We start from the raw sequence: 18,144 nt of genomic DNA on the forward strand, positions 1-18,144 counted from the left end.
GGGAAGTATTGGTGGGATGATGTAGTAGAAGTAGGTGCATGTGAGGAAAAGTGGGACTATGATACTGCATCACTATCCCATTTGTGAATTTGCATACCATATGCACTCTATAGTCTGTTTTCACTTCCTATGGCACCTACTTGGGAGTCTGCTGCTCTAGATCAAGGTGTCAGAATCAGATAGAAAGGGGCCACTAAAACATCTTTGCTGACTGCATAGATGTAATGCTGTCTGTTTTGTTGTGTTTTTATTTTAATCTGGTTGGGTACACTGTGTCTTTGAGATTCTTGGTTTAAAGCAAAGCTTCTTAAAACTGAGTTGTGATTCCATATGAGATCACATAACTGAATGTGGAGGTCATGAAAAATTGGACAATGGTAACAGCTTTCTGAATGCAACAACCAAAAATTGATTCAAAATCAAATACATAATGAATCCAATGTGTTTCTGGAAGTACTTGCTTAGGTTGCATTTCACTGTAGCCTTGGTTCTGAACACACAAGGATCACACTTTGCCCTGTGCGTGCGTAAACGCTGCTAGAAACACCTCAGCTCAGATTTGACTTGGTGTCCTGTAAAAATGTCTTGAGTGAAAAGGGAACACGAGTGGGAATTTAAGAAATCTTGGTGTACACAGTGATTTACATTTTAAAATCTTCCCTTTTGATATGATTTTTTAAAATTACTTTTAAGAATGTGGGATTATTCTCAATCTTCAGTGTCAGATCAAGATGGCTCTAGGAGAAAATATACTTTGGATTCTACTTGTAAATACAAAAGACCATAAAGAAATGTAGCATAAGTGTTTTTGTTAAGTTAGAAGGTACATTTGTTATAAAGTAAGTTTTTATGATAGTAGAAGGGTATTCAAAAGTCTCCCATTTACTTTTATCTTTTCTTGCAAAACAAGAAGATAAATATAGTTTTGTTTTTTTTTTCCTTTTTAATTTAGATTGGATGTACTTCCAAGAGTTACATGTCCGAACCATCCAGATGCTATTTTGGTGGAAGACTACAGAGCTGGGGACATGATCTGTCCTGAATGTGGACTGGTTGTTGGTGAGTATTTCCTGGGGTTTTTATTGAGCCTGAGAGTGCTTATTCCTGTGATGTACAACAGAGGTGTCAAAGAGGGGGCCCAGACTAGATTAAAATGAAATTGGGAAATGTTTGTCAAATAAACATATAGTGCAATGTATTGTGCATTGGTAACTTTCTAAGTCCCTATAGCCAGCAGGATTCCTTTCTATCTGAACTTGGCACCTCTGGAGACAAAAGAGATAAAAAATGAACATTTTCTTGTCAGCATTGTATTCTGCCCAACAAAGATACTTGAAGCAGCATGATACAAATGTACTGTCTCTTATCAGTCATATGAAGAACAGTGTAACTGATTTGGTCCTGAAATTCACAGTAAAAGCTAAAAGTGAAGAGACTTTGTAACCAATTTCAAGTTCTCTAGTTTTCTAGAATTAAGACTCAAGTAATGGGGGGGGGGGGACTGTTAGGGGCATGAAATGGAGTGACTTGAGTTCTGTCTCATCTTGACCCATGGTGGGGGGCCTTTGGAATAAGATCAGTGCTGTGTGGAGGAACTTGACATGTTATGAATTTGCTTTCTTGTGCTTTGATATTACCTATTTTTGATGGCAACCTCATACTCCCTGGTATACTATAGATATTGTATGTATATCAGACATACTATACCTGGGAGAGACATATCAAGATGTGAGCTGGGTACTTGGTTTACTTCTCTCAAACTTGGGATTTCTAGCCCTAGTTTTTCTTGTATTTTCCCTTCCATGTCAACCCAAAAGGAAAGTTGGGTTTGCTGTTTTTGTTTAATTTTCGATTCTGATCTTTATTCATGTCAAAAGGGTTAAAAACAAACCAAACTCATCATTTGATTCGCCTGTTTGCACTGTTGTCCCATGTCTATTTCTTTCCCCCTTCTCATCTCAGCTGTTAAGATCCATCTACACTCATTCCCTCCACTTTCTCCTCTTTGATGCAATTCTAACCCTCAGCAAACTGGTTTCTTGTCTACATCCTTATCCTTCTTGAGGTCTCTGTATTCTTCAGGACTGTTAAGCACTCATTTCTCTTTAGTTTTTTTTTAATACTGGTATTTTCTAATTCCCTTGGTTGGCCATACCCCTTATCAGTGATTCTTCATTATCTGTGTCATTTTTCCTAACACTGGATGTGTCCCCCGAGGCTCTGTCTCAGACCTTCTCCCTTTTCCTTTTCTGTTGTCTTACTTGGTGAGCTACTGGGAGCTTGGTTTTCATCTCTGAGCAGTTGATTCCCAGATCTATAAATCTAGTCTTTGTCTCTCACCTTACATCTTGGGACAGCTTAGATTTCCTCCAAACATCTCGAATTTGGGATATCAAAACCAGAACTCTTATCTCGTGCCCAAGCTTGCCCCTATTTTTAGCACTCAATTACCCAGGCTCACTGTTGTGAGCTCTGCTCCTTTATCCTCACCTCATATGCTGTTTTTTGTCTTCACAACTTCTCACGTAAATCCATACAGCCACTTCTCTAATACATCCCCATTACCTCTTGCCTGGACTGTTGCAATTAATAGTCTTTTTCTTATTCAGTAACTGCAATGGCTCCTCACCTTCAAGATCAAATATAAACTACTCTGTTTGGCCTTTAAAACCCTTCATAAACTGTTCTGAAGACTGAAGACTCCATCACTGCATTGACTACTCCTCATGCCTGGAATTCCCCTCTTTGCTCACCTTTACTTCCTGAATTTCTTGGCTTCAAGTCCTTCCTTCTGCAGAAGACTTTTCATTCTTCTACCTTCCCCTTCCTGTTCAAGTCAATTCCCTGACATTACACCTGGAAAAAGATCATCTACTTGAGAGCCAGTGTGACTTCAGAAGGGGCAAAGGAAGAGTCAATATGGTGTTTACTGTCCAGCAACTCCAGGAAAAATGCCAGGAGCAGAACACAGGTGTGCTACATGTTCAACATTGCAGATCTGACCAAGGCCTTTGATACTGTCAGTCATGAGGGCTCATGAAAAACCATATCAAAATTCGGTTGCCCAGAATTCATTAATATAATACATCAATTTCATGATTACTTGAATGCAAGCAATGGACAATGCTTCTGGACAATGGGCACTGCTTTCTAGCTTTTCCCATCACCAGTGGAGTGAAAAAAGGGCCGTGTGCTCTTTCTAATGCTTTTAGTATGTCTTCAGCCAGGACAAACATGGAATCAGTCAGCTACCACACTGATAGAAAATTCTTTAGTTTAAAAAGGCTACAAGCCAAAACTAGTGAAGGGAGTGTTGATGCCTGATTTTTTTGTTTGCAGATGATTATATACTCAGCACAGCCTTTGAAACTGAAATGTAACAAAGTATGGATTGATTCTCTGTTGCTTGTGCTAATTTTGGCCTAAGAATTGGCATCAAGAAAACAAAGGTCTTCCATTAGCCACCACCACACTATCCATATGTGGAACCAGTTTTGAATGCTGTGGAAAAATTGTCTTCCCTTGACAGATTTTCTAGGGATATCCACAATGATAATGAGCCTGACACGGGCATTTCCAGAGCTAGCTCAGTGTTTGGGAGACACCAAAGGAAACTGTAGGAAAGGAGAGGTATTAGGCCTTCTGTTTACACTGTATACACATGTGTATTTGTGTACACATATGTAAGTGCATGCACATGTGTGTATGTATGGTGTGCTAAGTACTGTTGATATTGGCAAAGATAAATCTAACCCTAGTCCACAGGAAGTTGACATGTCCTGGGAGAGATAAAATACAAATAATTATAGAGATAGATACTTATTACATGTAACAAAATGTGCAGAGTTCTTTATACATGTATCTTATAAGATATGTATATACCTATCTATTAAGTACATCTTTACTTGCATATTATATCCTCCATTAAGATGTTGGCTCCTTGAGGTCTGGAGCTAGGTTTGCCTTTGGATCCCTAGCACTGTAGTAGTGCCTTGATCTTGATAAGTGCTTAATCTGTGCTTGGTGACTGATTTTTATAACCTAATCACCTGTGCTTCTTTGAATGTAAATTTTTAAGACTTAAGGCTTAGAAAATACAATAAAGGCTCTTTCTGGTTTCCACTTGAGGGTTGTTTCCCCATCTGCAAATCGTAATTGTCTTTATATGATAGTTCTTATGATGAAAGTACAAAATATAACTTTAATTTTAAAATATGTTATAGAGTTGTAGGATTATCCAACAGACGGCAAATTAGGTAGATGTCACTTGCGTAGCAAAATCCAAAGATGGGCAGAAAACCTGGGGATAAGTTTGAATCATGTCTTGCTAAGGAAATCCTAAGAGTCTGTAGAAACTCAGAATCTACAATTTAGACTCTGTTCCTGGAGTCTAAACAACACAAGTTTTGTTCTTGGGTAAATTCCTTTTTTAAGTATTTCTTTTCAGAAACCACGAAACAAATTTGGCTAGTGACCTTGGTCAATAAGAAGGGTTCTTTTTAAAATCCACTTGTCAGATTTGGCTTTTTGTTACTTGGCAACTGCCTTGTGTTGTCTGTGACCAGCTCAATCCATGTTCTACTTTTCATAGTAAGGAAGTGAAGAAGGAATCAAACTGGGCAAATATTCTGTAATTCATTGAGATAATATTTACACTTCTTTACATTTAAAATGATGTTCTGATGTCTGGATTCAAATCTCTGCACATCATCTATTTTCTCTGATGAAAAACTTGAAGGAAAATCACTCAGACCATCCATCTTACTTACTTACTTACATCCTGCTTACTGGTTTGTTTGGTTTATTAATTGCTTGAGAACTTAGAATATTTTGATTTTAAATTATGAATGTGAGTGCTGAAAGTCAGTTCAGAGAATATGGTTTGGTCATTTTGAGGTGTTGAAACATTTTGAATTACTGCAGATCAATGGTATGGTAATTTAATAGTATTCTATTCTGAGTGATCAAGCCTTGAATCATCAGTTCAGGTTGTTCCTTATTAATATTCAGTTTTTGTTGAAATCATTATCTAAAAATTGAGGGTAAGTCCAGGATGTGAGGTTCAATTTCAAAATTGCCTCCAACTCTGTTTTAGTCTTGAAATGTGCTATCTCACTTTAGAGCCATGAAATCTGGCAACTCTCTGGAGTTGTGCTTGAAGTGAGAGAGTGAATCAGACTTTCTAGACTTGCCTTTGGCTTGTTTGCTAACAAATGTATTCAAGGAACAATGTGAATCACCAAGAGTCAGCTCACTTCAAGCCCTTCATGTGGTATTTACAGACTTCTAGCTGAAGTCTGTGTCAGTGCAAAATAGTATGAAAGCAGGATATGTAGAAAGTATCCTGGTGTTGTTCTCCCATAGATAACAGTAAAAGATTTCTGGCTGAAACTGGGTTGGCCGGATATCTCTGTACCTTCTTTTCCTATTTAGCCTAAGTGAATGGCTATAAACAAGTCATCGAACCTCTCCATGAGGTTGTGGTGAGGCTGAAATGAGATCATGTATGTAAAGCTCTTTGTAAATTTTGAAAGTAATCCATAGTTACTAGTCATTACTCTTTCCTCTGAATTCCAACAGAGAATTTATTCCTTATCTTCTTTGCAATTGAACAATTTCTTAGCATAGGACAGATTTATCTTTATGAATTTTTCTTCAACTGACTTAATTCCAATATTATTTGTGACAGATCATCTTTAATTTTGTTTTATTCTAAATTCTTGCCCTCTTGCAAAAGCTTGCTAACATCTGCCTGGTTTATTCTTTTTCTTTTCTGATAATGGTGTTTGGGATGACATAGACTAATTTTCCTAAAAGCATAGGGCCACAGATTTGATGTTTTTCATATTTAAGTAATTTTTATTGGTTTCTGGATTTTTTTTGTAATATGTAGCCATTCGTTTCAATATATATTCATTGTGTCTTGATGTGTGCTCTGGGCACTGTGGTATATGTGATAGATATGATAGAGAACTGCCCTAGAGACATTTGGTCTAAATTATAATAGGGAAGAAAAGCATATACATAAATAACTACTATTATAAAGAATATTTTTGGTTGAATGTAACCTCTTGAAAGCAGAGATTATTTAATTTTTGTAACTTCAGAGCTGAATAAGGTGTCCTAAATATAGTGTTTGCTTAATGTTTATTAAACTGAGATAGGAGAGGCCCACTTCTGTAAAAAAAAAAATAATAATAATAATAATACAACAACTTTATTAATGGTGGCAAAAAATTGGAAATGGGGTCCTTTGGGGAATGGCTGTGAATAAATTATGTTATATGAATTTGACAGAATTTGTGCTGTAAGAAATGATGAATACTGAAGAAGGGGGGTGGCTTCAGAAAAACCCAGGGTGACCTATAGCAATTGATATAGTGAAATGAGCAGAACTAGTAAAACAGTTTATATAGTTAACAATAAGATTTTAAAGAAAATCACCTTTGAAAGACTTTAAGAACTTTGATCAATTCAGTGACCAACTGAAGTTTCAAAGGATGATACCACTCCTAGATAGAGAGCTGATTGACTCGGTACATATTGAAAAATTGTTTGTCTCTCATTTTTTTTTTTTTTCCTTAGCAATTGATGCAGTGAAATGAGCAGAACTAGTAAAACAGTTTATGTAGTTAACAATAAGATTTTAAAGAAAATCACCTTTGAAGGACTTTAAGAACTTTGATCAACTCAGTGACCCAACTGAAGTTTCAAAGGATGATACCACTCCTAGATAGAGAGCTGATTGACTCGGTACATATTGAAAAATTGTTTTTCTCTCTTTTTTTTTTTCTTGGGTGGGGGGGACATAAGTAATGCCGAATTTTTTTTTACTTGAATTTACATATTTTTGCAGATTTTGTTTTTATTGCTTTTGGGGTGCCGGGGAAGGCTTCAGGGAGGAGGTGATATCCTGTTACCTTCAGGAACAAGCTTAAAGTCCATCTTATTCTATTTTATTTGCCCTTCACCCACCTAGTGATCCAACTATACAGTGCTCCAGCCCTTTTGGAGGGCTCGCCCTTATTGCCTGGGATGCTCTGTCTCCTCTGGTACTTCACCTCATCTCCCGGACTTCTTGGCACAGATTCCTGTTTGTGCCTGCCTTTCTCAGAAGGCTGCCTTCTTCAATCTTTTCCCCATCACCTTGTATCCATTTTGTAATATGGCATCGACTCAGTCATTAGTGTGATGATGACACCCCCCATTATGGATTCTCCTCAAGTGTGGTGACCATGTTTTTTGCCTTTCTTTGTATTCTTAGCACTTGACTGATTTGAAACAGTAGAAAACAATGGAAGTTGGGGAGGGAATGTAGAAAATAAAAGATAGGGTGATCAAAGGTGTGGATGGAAGTGAGGACAGAGAGACCAGGGCTCTGACTCAGGCAGAGCCAAAAGAGTTCAGTTCCTGTTTGAATTGGGGGGGGAGGGGAATCAAACTGCAGAATCAAGGGGAACATTGAGTTTTCTTGGTAAGTTCAGTCAGGTTGGCTGAGAACAGTTCCTAATCTTGTGTGTGTGGGTCCTGGACCCCCTCAGCTCTCTGATGGAACCAATGGACTCTTTAAAGACGTAAAATACAGAATTACAAAGGAAACCAATTGCATTGCAATAAAAGACTTTTTTTTCCCCCCGTCTAAATTTATTGCTCTCATAAAATCTTATCTTGGACCCTGGGTTAAAAACTAGGCCCAGTTTCCCTTTTGGGATCCCTAAGACCCAGCAACTTTCTGTCCCTCTGAGACTTAGAAATTGGACTCATACCGTTCTAGCAATGTAAAGCTTCAGATTTAGTTTGAATATCATAAAGTGCCTGAGATAGGGGCTCTCCCTCTTTAGTTTCTGAGGCCTGGCCTGTGACAAGCACTAATGGAGTAAGGTCTTGGGAGCCGGTGTCTCTTCTCTGAAAGGGAAGAAAAGAAGTCATGTTATGTCCAAGGTGAGTGCACAATGTACTTTCCACCAAATTATATAAAGTGTACATGTTTAATATTCTTTAACTTAGAGGTGTTAACTTGCCCCCAGAATATTTTTTTTTTAAGTTTTTTTTTTTTTTTTTTTTTTTTTTTAATTTTTTATTTTATTTTATAATTATAACATTTTTTGACAGTACATATGCATGGGTAATTTTTTACAACATTATCCCTTGCACTTACTTCTATTCAGATTTTTTCCCTTCCTCCCCCAACCCCCTCCCCCAGATGGCAAGCAGTCTTATATATGTTAAATATATTACAGTATAATTTAGATACAATATATGTGTGTAGAACCGAATTTTTTGTTGCACAGGAAGAATTGGATTCAGAAGGTAAAAATAACAGTTTACATTCATTTCCCAGTGTTCCTTTTCTGGATGTAGCTGGTTCTGTCCATCATTAATCAATTGGAATTGGATTAGTTCTTCTCTATGTTGAAGAAATCCACTTCCATCAGCATACATCCTCGTACAGTATCATTGTTGAAGTGTATAATGATCTTCTGGTTCTGCTCGTTTCACTCAGCATCAGTTGATGTAAGTCTCTCCAAGCCTCTCTGTATTTCTCCTGTTGGTCATTTCTTATAGAACAATAATATTCCATAACATTCATATACCATAGTTTACCCAACCATTCTCCAATTGATGGACATCCATTCATCTTCCAGCTTCTAGCCACTATAAAAAGGGCTGCCACAAACATTTTGGCACATACAGGACCCTTTCCCTTCTCTAGTAGTTCCTTGGGGTATAAGCCCAGTAGTAGTATGGCTGGGTCAAAGGGTATGCACATTTTGATAACTTTTTGGGCATAATTCCAGATTGCTCTCCAGAATGGTTGGATTCTTTCACAACTCCACCAACAATGCATCAGTGTCCCAGTTTTCCCACAGCCCCTCCAACATTCATCGTTATTTGTTCCTGTCATCTTAGCCAATCTGACAGGTGTGTAATGATACCTCAGAGTTGTCTTAATTTGCATTTCTCTGATCAATAGTGATTTGGAACACTCTTTCATATGAGTGGAAATAGTTTTAATTTCATCATCTGAAAATTGTCTGTTCATATCCTTTGACCATTTATCAATTGGAGAATGGCTTGATTTCTTATAAATTAAAGTCAATTCTCTGTATATTTTGGAGATGAGGCCTTTATCAGAACCTTTAACTGTAAAAATTTTTTCCCAATTTGTTACTTCCCTTCTAATCTTGTTTGCATTAGTTTTGTTTGTGCAGAAACTTTTTAATTTGGTGTAATCAAAATGTTCTATTTTGTGATCAATAATGGTCTCTAGTTCTCCCTTGGACACAAACTCCTTCCTCCTCCACAAGTCTGAGAGGTAAACCATCCCATGTTCCTCCAATTTATTTATGATTTCGTTCTTTATACCTAAATCTTGGACCCATTTTGATCTAATCTTAGTATGTGGTGTTAAATGTGGGTCCATGCCTAGTTTCTGCCATACTAATTTCCAGTTTTCCCAGCAGTTTTTGTCAAATAATGAATTCTTATCCCAAAATTTGGGATCTTTGGGTTTGTCAAAGATTAGATTGCTATTTTTATTCACTATCTTGTCCTGTGAACCTAACCTATGCCACTGATCAACTAGTCTATTTCTTAGCCAATACCAAATGGTTTTGGTGACTGTTGCTTTATAATATAGCTTTAAATCAGGTACACTTAGACCACCTTCCTCTGACTTTTTTTTCATTAGTTCCCTTGCAATTCTCGACCTTTTATTCTTCCATATGAATTTTGTTGTTATTTTTTCTAGGTCATTAAAATAGTTTCTTGGGAGTCTGATTGGTATAGCACTAAATAAATAGATTAGTTTGGGGAGTATTGTCATCTTTATTATATTTGCTCGGCCTATCCAAGAACGTTGAATGTCTTTCCAATTATTTAAATCTGACTTTATTTTTGTGGCAAGTGTTTTGTAATTTTGCTCATATAATTCCTGACTCTCCTTTGGTAGATATATTCCCAAATATTTTATACTATCGACTGTTATTTTGAATGGAATTTCTCTTTGTATCTCTTGCTGTTGGATTGTGTTGGTAATGTATAAAAATCCTGAGGATTTATGTGGATTTATTTTGTATCCTGTGACTTTGCTAAAATTCTGAATTATTTCTAATAGCTTTTTGGCAGAGTCTTTGGGGTTCTCTAAGTATACCATCATGTCATCTGCGAAAAGTGACAATTTGATTTCTTCATTTCCTACTCTAATTCCTTGGATCTCTTTCTCGGCTCTTATTGCCAAGGCTAGAGTTTCTAGTACTATATTGAATAGTAATGGTGATAGTGGGCAACCTTGTTTCACTCCTGAGCTTACAGGGGAAGGTTCTAGTTTATCACCACAGAATATTTTTTTTTTTTTCTTTTTTGTTTATGCCGGGGCAAAGGAATTGGGGGAGTGTCTACCGGGGTTTTCTTTTCCTTTCTGACCTTTTTTTCCCTCATTTGTAACATGAAGGATTTTGCACTAGGTGGTCTCTTAAATTCTCAAGCTCGAGCTCTGGGATGGCCCCCTGGCAGCTGTGGGACGGTGTTCTGCTTATGTGGGAGGGGTCAGATAAGACCTGGGGACTGTGGTAAGAAGCTAAAATTCTTTTTAAATTTTATGTGATTTTTCAATAACTTTGAAAATTCCCACTGTGGTCCACAACACTTTCCTGCCCTTTCTTGGCACTCCTCTTTCTTTACAACATCATCTTGTTTCTCTCTCCAGGTACTCCACACCTCACTTTTGGCACTTACCTACCAAAGAACAGCCTTGTTTTTTTTGTTTCCCAAGCCCAAAATGTTTGCCCAGAGTCTTTATCTTTAAAGGCTGAGCTCAAACATCATATCCTTACTCTCCTGGCTGTTCCTTTGAGGAACTAGGTTTTTTTCCCCTCTGAACTGCCTTAAAATTTTATTCTTATGGACTTTTAGTCCTGCCTGGTCTTGCCCTCTTTGGTGAACCAGATTCATCCTTTTCCTCCTTCATATGTTCCTTTCCACAGTAGAAAATATCTTAAAGGCAGAAATTTATTATTTGGATATCTGGAGATGCTCAGCAACATGTTAACTTGAATATAATAGTTGCCCAATAGGTATTTTTTGGATGACTGCACCAAAGTAATTGCTAAGTTTTATGTTTCTGAATAAAAAGAAATTTAGCAATCATAATAGGCTGGAATATAGGAAAAAAACAAAATAAAAAGTTGGGATTTGGTGTTTCTTGAAAGATAAGTAAGTCAGGAAGAACAATTAGGAAACTTAATAACTGGGGATTGGATGAGGATGTTAATGGCAACAGTATTAATAAAATGGGATTCTAAAGCATTGTGTCAGTGGGGAGCAGATGAATATTATGGAACATTATTGCTCTGTAAGAAATGACCAGCAGGATGAATACAGAGAGGTTTGGGGAGACTAACATGAACTGATGCTGAGTGAAATGAGCAGGACCAGGAGATCATTATACACTTCAACAACAATATATCTTCAACAGAGAGAAGATCTAACTCAGATCCAATTGATCAATGATGGACAGAATCAGCTATAGCCAGAGAAGAAACACTGGGAAATGAGTGTGAACTGTTTGCATTTTTGTTTTTCTTCCCAGGTTATTTTTACCTTCTGAATCCATTTCTTCCTTAGCAACAACAGTAACAACAAAAATTCAGTTCTGCACACATATATTGTATCTAGGATATTCTATAACATTTAATATGTATGGGAAATGCATGCCATCTAGGGGAGGAGGGGAAAATTCTGAATAGAAGGGAGTGCAAGGGAAATTGTAAAAAATTATCTATGCATGTGTACTGTCAAAAAAAAGTTATAATTATAAAATTAATTTTTTAAAAAATAAAAATTTTAAAAAGATTATTATTTTTTTAATACCAAAAAAAGAAAAAAGAAAAAAAAAAAGCTGGGCAGGAGAGGTGATTGTCATCATAGACTTTTGAGCTAAACATATACCCATGAACTGGAGTTCAGTTGAGAGCTCTACCTCTTACTGCTGTGTGATCCTGAGGAGATCCCTTAACTCCATGAACTTCCCTTCCTTATCTCTGAAGGGGCATTTTGGGATTAAGTTACTTCTAAGTTTTCTTGCTTTTAGGTCTGTGATCCTGACTGGATTATTGGTAAAGAGGCCAGAAATAAATTAACCAGGATACAAATGATCAGACCAAATTAAATCACTTTGTACCTGTTTCTTTTACATATTAAAGCTCCTTGCACACAGGTCTTGTCTGTACTAGATTTTAAGCTCCTAAAGGGTATTATGTCTTATGGGGTTTTGTTTTATTTTTTTTTCTATTTACCATGCCTTGTATGTTGGAGTTTAGTATGGATAACATCGGAGTGTTTCTGTCCCTCTAGAAAATAGATAGGTTCACTCTTCTTTGGGTTCCATCACATGGGTTTAAGTATGTTTCCCCTCCTAGTCACATATCCCATGTGTTTCTAATTTTATGCGATGTGTGTTAGCTTATATGCATGAAGTTTATTAAACAAGCTCATTAAAGAAAAGCTTTCTCCCAGTTGTTGACCCTGGTCAGTTTAAGCCAGTTCCCAGCCTAGACCTCTTTATCAGAAATTTGTAGCTAAATTATTAGTTTCTCCTTCTGAAAGGTCATTGTTCAGTGATACTTATTATCTTACATTACCTTGAAACTTGTCTGTGGAAACCTAACTTTGCCATGTTTCTCATTATCTGCTCAAGGTTTCTGAGGAATTGAAACTTAACCGTTCTGTGGAAAATTAAGCCTTGCTAGCCTTTGACAAGTCTCTGCTCTAGTAACCTCCATTGATGGGTCATTTATGACCTACTTGTGCATCTGGGACCATTGCCCCACATTTCTCACTGTTAGGAGTCTCTTTTTATTGAATGGACATTGTGTCCCATCTTTGGTACTAGTTCTTGAATATTTTCAGAACATAATACAGCTTGCTGGTACAAAAACACTCTTGTTCTCGTGCCCTTCCTCTTTTGTGGTTTGTTTGTTCCTTAAATTTGAGGTGGCAAAACAACAAGGCGGGCTCCTGTAAACAAGTCCAAGTTAGGCTCAAGGTATAATTTTAGAGTCATTAATAGAAATGTGTCCCATGGAAGCCAAGGAAATGGATGAAGATGTGAGCAAGCAGTCATTCTTTCACCCCTTCCCACCCTCTACAACCATCCATCATCACCTTGTGCCAGAACCAACTTGTGCTCCTTTCCTTGTTGGGCTGCAAAGATCCAGCTTCTCCCTTCACCTGTCTTCCACTTAGTAACTCGAGTCTGACCTGGCATGCCCAGATCTCTTGGACTCCTTAGCCTTTGGGATAAAATAGAAAGTCACCTGTTTGGCTTTTAGGGCCTCACAGTCTGACTCCATCTTCCTTTCCTCCTCCCCTCTTCCCCCAATTATAAATGCTTCATTTCCCCTCAGGCAAAAACAGGACTAGACAGGACGGGCACCTAAACTGGGGTCTAACTCCCCTTCTTGTTTTTATTTTGTGAATATTTCTCTTTGTTAGAGCTTGATTATATTCTACCCCACCCCACTTACCTTTTGCCCTTCTGTACAAGTTCTGTGAAATAAAGGACTATCTAGTTTTCGGTGCATTTTTTGTTTTGTTTTTTTGAGGTTTTTGTCTTCCTGGCCAAGATGGGCATATAATTAGGCAGCATTTGTGGGGAGGGGGGGGAGATCCTGTGCTTGGAATCAGGAAGATCTGAGTTCCTACTTCATTTTTGGATTATAGGAGCCTGGGTAAGTCACTTCATCTCCATCTATTTCAGATTCCTTACCTATAAGGAGATAATATAATAGCACCACCCCAAGCTTGTTGTGAGGATTAAAAGAAATAATATTTTAAAAAATACTTTAACACAGTGCTTGTTACATGGTAGGTACTTAAATGTTTACTCTCCTTCCTAATCCTAATTAATTCTTGTTGAAATTGAGAGCTATGAAAAAAACATTGATAAACATTTAAGAGTTAAGGATCAAAAATTTTATTCCCTCATACCTCAGAGGAGAGAAAAATGAATGTAACTCCTTTACTATGTTTTAAATGCTTACTAAATGGGAAGTCAACTTACTAAATAAGGCTTAGCATAATACCTGGTACATAATATGAATTCTTTATAAATGCTTTTTTTCTTTCAATACTAAATGCTTTAAGTTCAGAGCACTGTTAGGAACATGAGGAGATTTCAGAATTAAATGAAAATTTAGAATGTCATTTCTTAAGTTTATTTAGTTAAAATTAAAATTCTACTCGGATTTACCAAAGCAGATACAGATTTAAACCACTTAAAAGCTATAGCAACAGATTCTGCATAATTTTCTTTTGCAATTTTCAACATTTTATAAACTCCTAGATGACGGGGAATGTTTTCATTTCTGACTTAAATTTCTCATGTCTAGATTAAGCCCTTTCTCTTACTCTGATCTTAGTAGAGAGATTTTCTCTTTGTCTTTGAGGAACATTATTAAGTTTTCCCTTGTTTTCTCTGAATGTTCCTAAATCTGTTCCTATATAGTTTTCTTTTGGGTCATGTACTCTGACCTTGATTCATTTTGTTCATCTTTTCCTTTTGCCATTAATTCTTATTTTAAAAACTAGTCACAATCTATTGTACAGTATCTGCTGGTTTTTTAGAATTGGACATAAGATTTTTTAATTGCTTGATTTGGTGATTTAAAACTAAAATTGACTGACTTAGTAGTTTGGGGGGGGTGTTTATTTTTAAAGTGCTTGCTTATAAAGCAGGACTTTGCATTTATGATTAAGTGATTACATATAATCTTGTTAGAACTGGTATTTGGTTTTTGTTTTAAAATGTTGAACACATTAAAATTGATCACTAGATGGCAGCATATTCCTAGTTTTACTGGCAATTTTGTAGTTTGTGTTCATAGATTTTATGAGCTTGTGATCAAATGGCTTCAGAAATTGTAGTTTTTTTTTTTTTTTTTTTTTTGTTTTTTTTTGCTTCCATTATTCATATGCAGGCTCATGGCTTCTTTTTTATTCTTTATTCTTTTCCTGTTTTTGCCTTGCCTCCCCAAAGGGATTGTTATAAGCTCTTTGAGGGCAGGCATAGTGTTACATTTTATTACCTAAAGCAGATTAACATTTAGTTTCCTATTATACATAGGGATATATGCAATCATTTGTGGATTTAGATGTTCTGTTAATGTTGGGGTGAAAACAGCAGCATTTCTTTGCATTGGCTAACTTTTTATTTGATAATAACTTGCACATTACTGGACTTTAAGGTGATGAGAGTTCACACTTAAAAGATTTACAGAATGCTTTTCTTCACAGCATTCCTGTTAATGTCTATTTTACAAATCTGGAAATTCTGATTTGCCCTAGGTCACTGCTGGGAAATAGCAAAGCAGGCTTGAAACCAGGTTTCCTTACTTTAGAGTCACTACTTTTTCTTTTACACTCTTCATGCTGCCTGTCCCCAGGGAAGGCCAGATTGCTGATCTGAAAGTCCATTCACAGACCCGTTAGTTTGCATTGAGTGCTTACTCTAAGGGTCCTGAAACAACTTGAGGAGGTTAATACTCAATACTTGTGACTTTACACAGGTCTGTTACCCATGTCTTCCTTATCTTTGTATTTAGGCTAACTTTCTCACTGAGCCATTGTGAGAAGAGCTCTTTGCAAATAAAATGCTAAATAAAATAATTTATTTCAGGTTGTGACACTGTAAATGTGTTATTTATTAGTATCTATTGCACTTGCTTTAAAAAAAAAAGAAATCCAAAGTTAATTTGGTTATGATTAGCTCTTGTCTTTCTTCATAATAGTTAGAATTTTATCTGAAATTTATGCAACCCAAGGGAACTCTGGAAGCTTCCTTATTCCCATGAAAAAGTCACTTAGGAAACTGATTTCCTAAGTGAGAACACTGAATGGTAGGATTCTAGAGAGATGAGGTCCTATAGTATAGTGTCTTATAAACACTTTTAAACAAAAGTTTAATGTGCCCAAAAGGAATTTTAAAAGAAAGTCTTCTTTACAGCTTGGTAAAATAAAACCCAATTGAAACTGATAACTTTATGCTTTCTTAAATAATTTTCTGTTTAAATTTTGTTAATCTTATTTTATCACTTTTCATTCAGTTTATTTTCTTTGCTTTCCAATAACAAAACCTCATTTTCAGAAGCTGCCAAGATTGTACATATGTGGTCTGTGTACCTCATAAGAGCCAATTGGATGGCTTTGCCAGGGTCACAGATTTGTGTCACTACATTCTTTATTTAGCAGGCACTAAATGATGGTCTGTATTGCAATTAGTTACTGGCTTAATGATGGTGTTTGTAGACTAGATTAGGAGTCAATTGTCATTGTGATCTATGGAATTACTGGACTCATGAAACAAACTTCTGGATAGTAAAGTCATTTCTTTCATTTTTTGGACAAGGTTGCCAATCTAGTAAACAAATGAAATATGCTATATATTCTGACAAAATTTGTGAAGAAGTGTTTTATACTATTCTTGTGAAAATAATAGAACCATAAAGATTAGCTCTGACTGTAGTCAGAAGTGCATAGATGGTTGTGAATGGTTCCATTTCAACATGGAGTATCCCAGGGATCTATGTTATTGAACATTGCTGTCAGTGATTTGGATAAAGGCTTAGATGATATGCTCATCAAATCTGAGGGTGACACAGTGCTGTGAGAAGTATTTAACTCATTGGGTCATAGAATTTGTATCTAAAATAATACACTGGATTAGATTTTTAAAAATCAAATTCATTAGGGATAAATTAAAGTGTTGCACTTCGGGACAAAAAAAATATCTCCACAAGGACCTTCTGGGGGAGGCATGAATAGGCGGCAGCAGTTCTGAAATAAGATAGAAGTTTTAGTGGACTGCAAGCTCAGTATGAATTACTCGCATGATCTGTGGCAACCAAAGAAGCCATTTTGATCTTGGGCTGCCTTTAGAGGGTCACAGGCTTGAGAAAATTGATGCAATAGTCCTGCTGAGAACTGCTGCTTGAAAAGGATGTTGATGAGCTTGTTCAGAAGAGGGCCCTTAGAGGTGAAGGGCCTCGGGAGCCGAGCATGGGAGGATCTCTTGGGAGGCCCTGGCAGCTGCTTTTAGCAATTCAAAGCATTACCACTCAGAGCAGCAGGTGGAAACGGCAAAGGGGCCGAGTCAGACTGATGCCATGAGAGCTGTCCAGAAAAGAGATGGGCTGCCTAGAGACACCATGGATCCTTGATAGGCAAAGGTGACTCCATCTAGTTGAGGATGTCATGGTGCAGGAGTCTTCCTTTTATGCTGATCACCATGTAAGGACCCATTGAGCCCTCAGATTCAGATTCTGTGACAGACTTCTAAATGGATGAAAAAATATTTGTTAAGCTCTTAAATGTGTACAAAACTCTAGGGTTACAAGTAGATAAGAAAAATAGTCCCTAGCTTCTTGCTGATAATGACCATGTATTTGGGAGATTTAAGCCAGGTCAGTGGACCTTCTGAGGACCCCCAGGCAGATGATAATGAATCTCATTTATAAATCTCATTTATCGGAAATTTCATTGAACCCATTTTACCATGGGTATTTTCTTATAGTAAGTTATATTTTGATATCCTCTGGTCCATATGTAGTATTTTTCTGAAGGAAAAGTTTGCTTTCCTCAATTTTTTTTTTTAAGGCTTATAAAGTGCTTTATTTTAAACCTCACGATAACGATAGTATATCAGTGCTACTATTATCCCCATTTTACATAATCAATATGGTGAAACTGAAGCAAACAGAGATTAAATGGTTTTCTCAGAGTTACCCAGCAAGTAAATTTCTGAGTCTGAATTTGAGCTCAGGACTTTTTTTTTTTTTTTAATTAAAAGCTTTTTATTTACAAAATAATATGCATTTTTCAATTTTTCAACATTGACCCTTGCAAAGCCTTCTATTCCAAATTATTCCCTCTTTCCTCCCACTCCCTCCCCTAGCTGGCAGGTAGTCCAGTACATGTTAAATGTGTTAAAATGTATGTTAAATCCAATATATATATATATATTTATACAGTTATCTTGCTGCATAAGGAAAATCAGATCAATAAGGGGGAAGAAAATCTGGGAAAGAAAACAAAATACAAGCAAACAACAGAGAGTGAGAATACTATGTTGTAGTCCACACTCAGCTC

General features: G+C 36.6%; 1 protein-coding gene across 1 annotated transcript in view; it reads left to right on the forward strand.

The window, feature by feature from the left end:
* The window catches only part of GTF2B (general transcription factor IIB), a 33,208-nt gene that overhangs the window by 3,514 nt on the left and 11,550 nt on the right, over nt 1-18,144 (forward strand). Inside the window, exon 2 of the mRNA XM_074266307.1 lies at nt 953-1,059. Within this exon, the coding sequence (XP_074122408.1) occupies nt 953-1,059 (107 nt within the window). The remainder of the gene's footprint in view (nt 1-952; nt 1,060-18,144) is intronic.

The sequence above is a fragment of the Sminthopsis crassicaudata genome, chromosome 4 (assembly GCF_048593235.1).
Source record: "Sminthopsis crassicaudata isolate SCR6 chromosome 4, ASM4859323v1, whole genome shotgun sequence".
Lineage (NCBI taxonomy): Eukaryota > Metazoa > Chordata > Mammalia > Dasyuromorphia > Dasyuridae > Sminthopsis > Sminthopsis crassicaudata.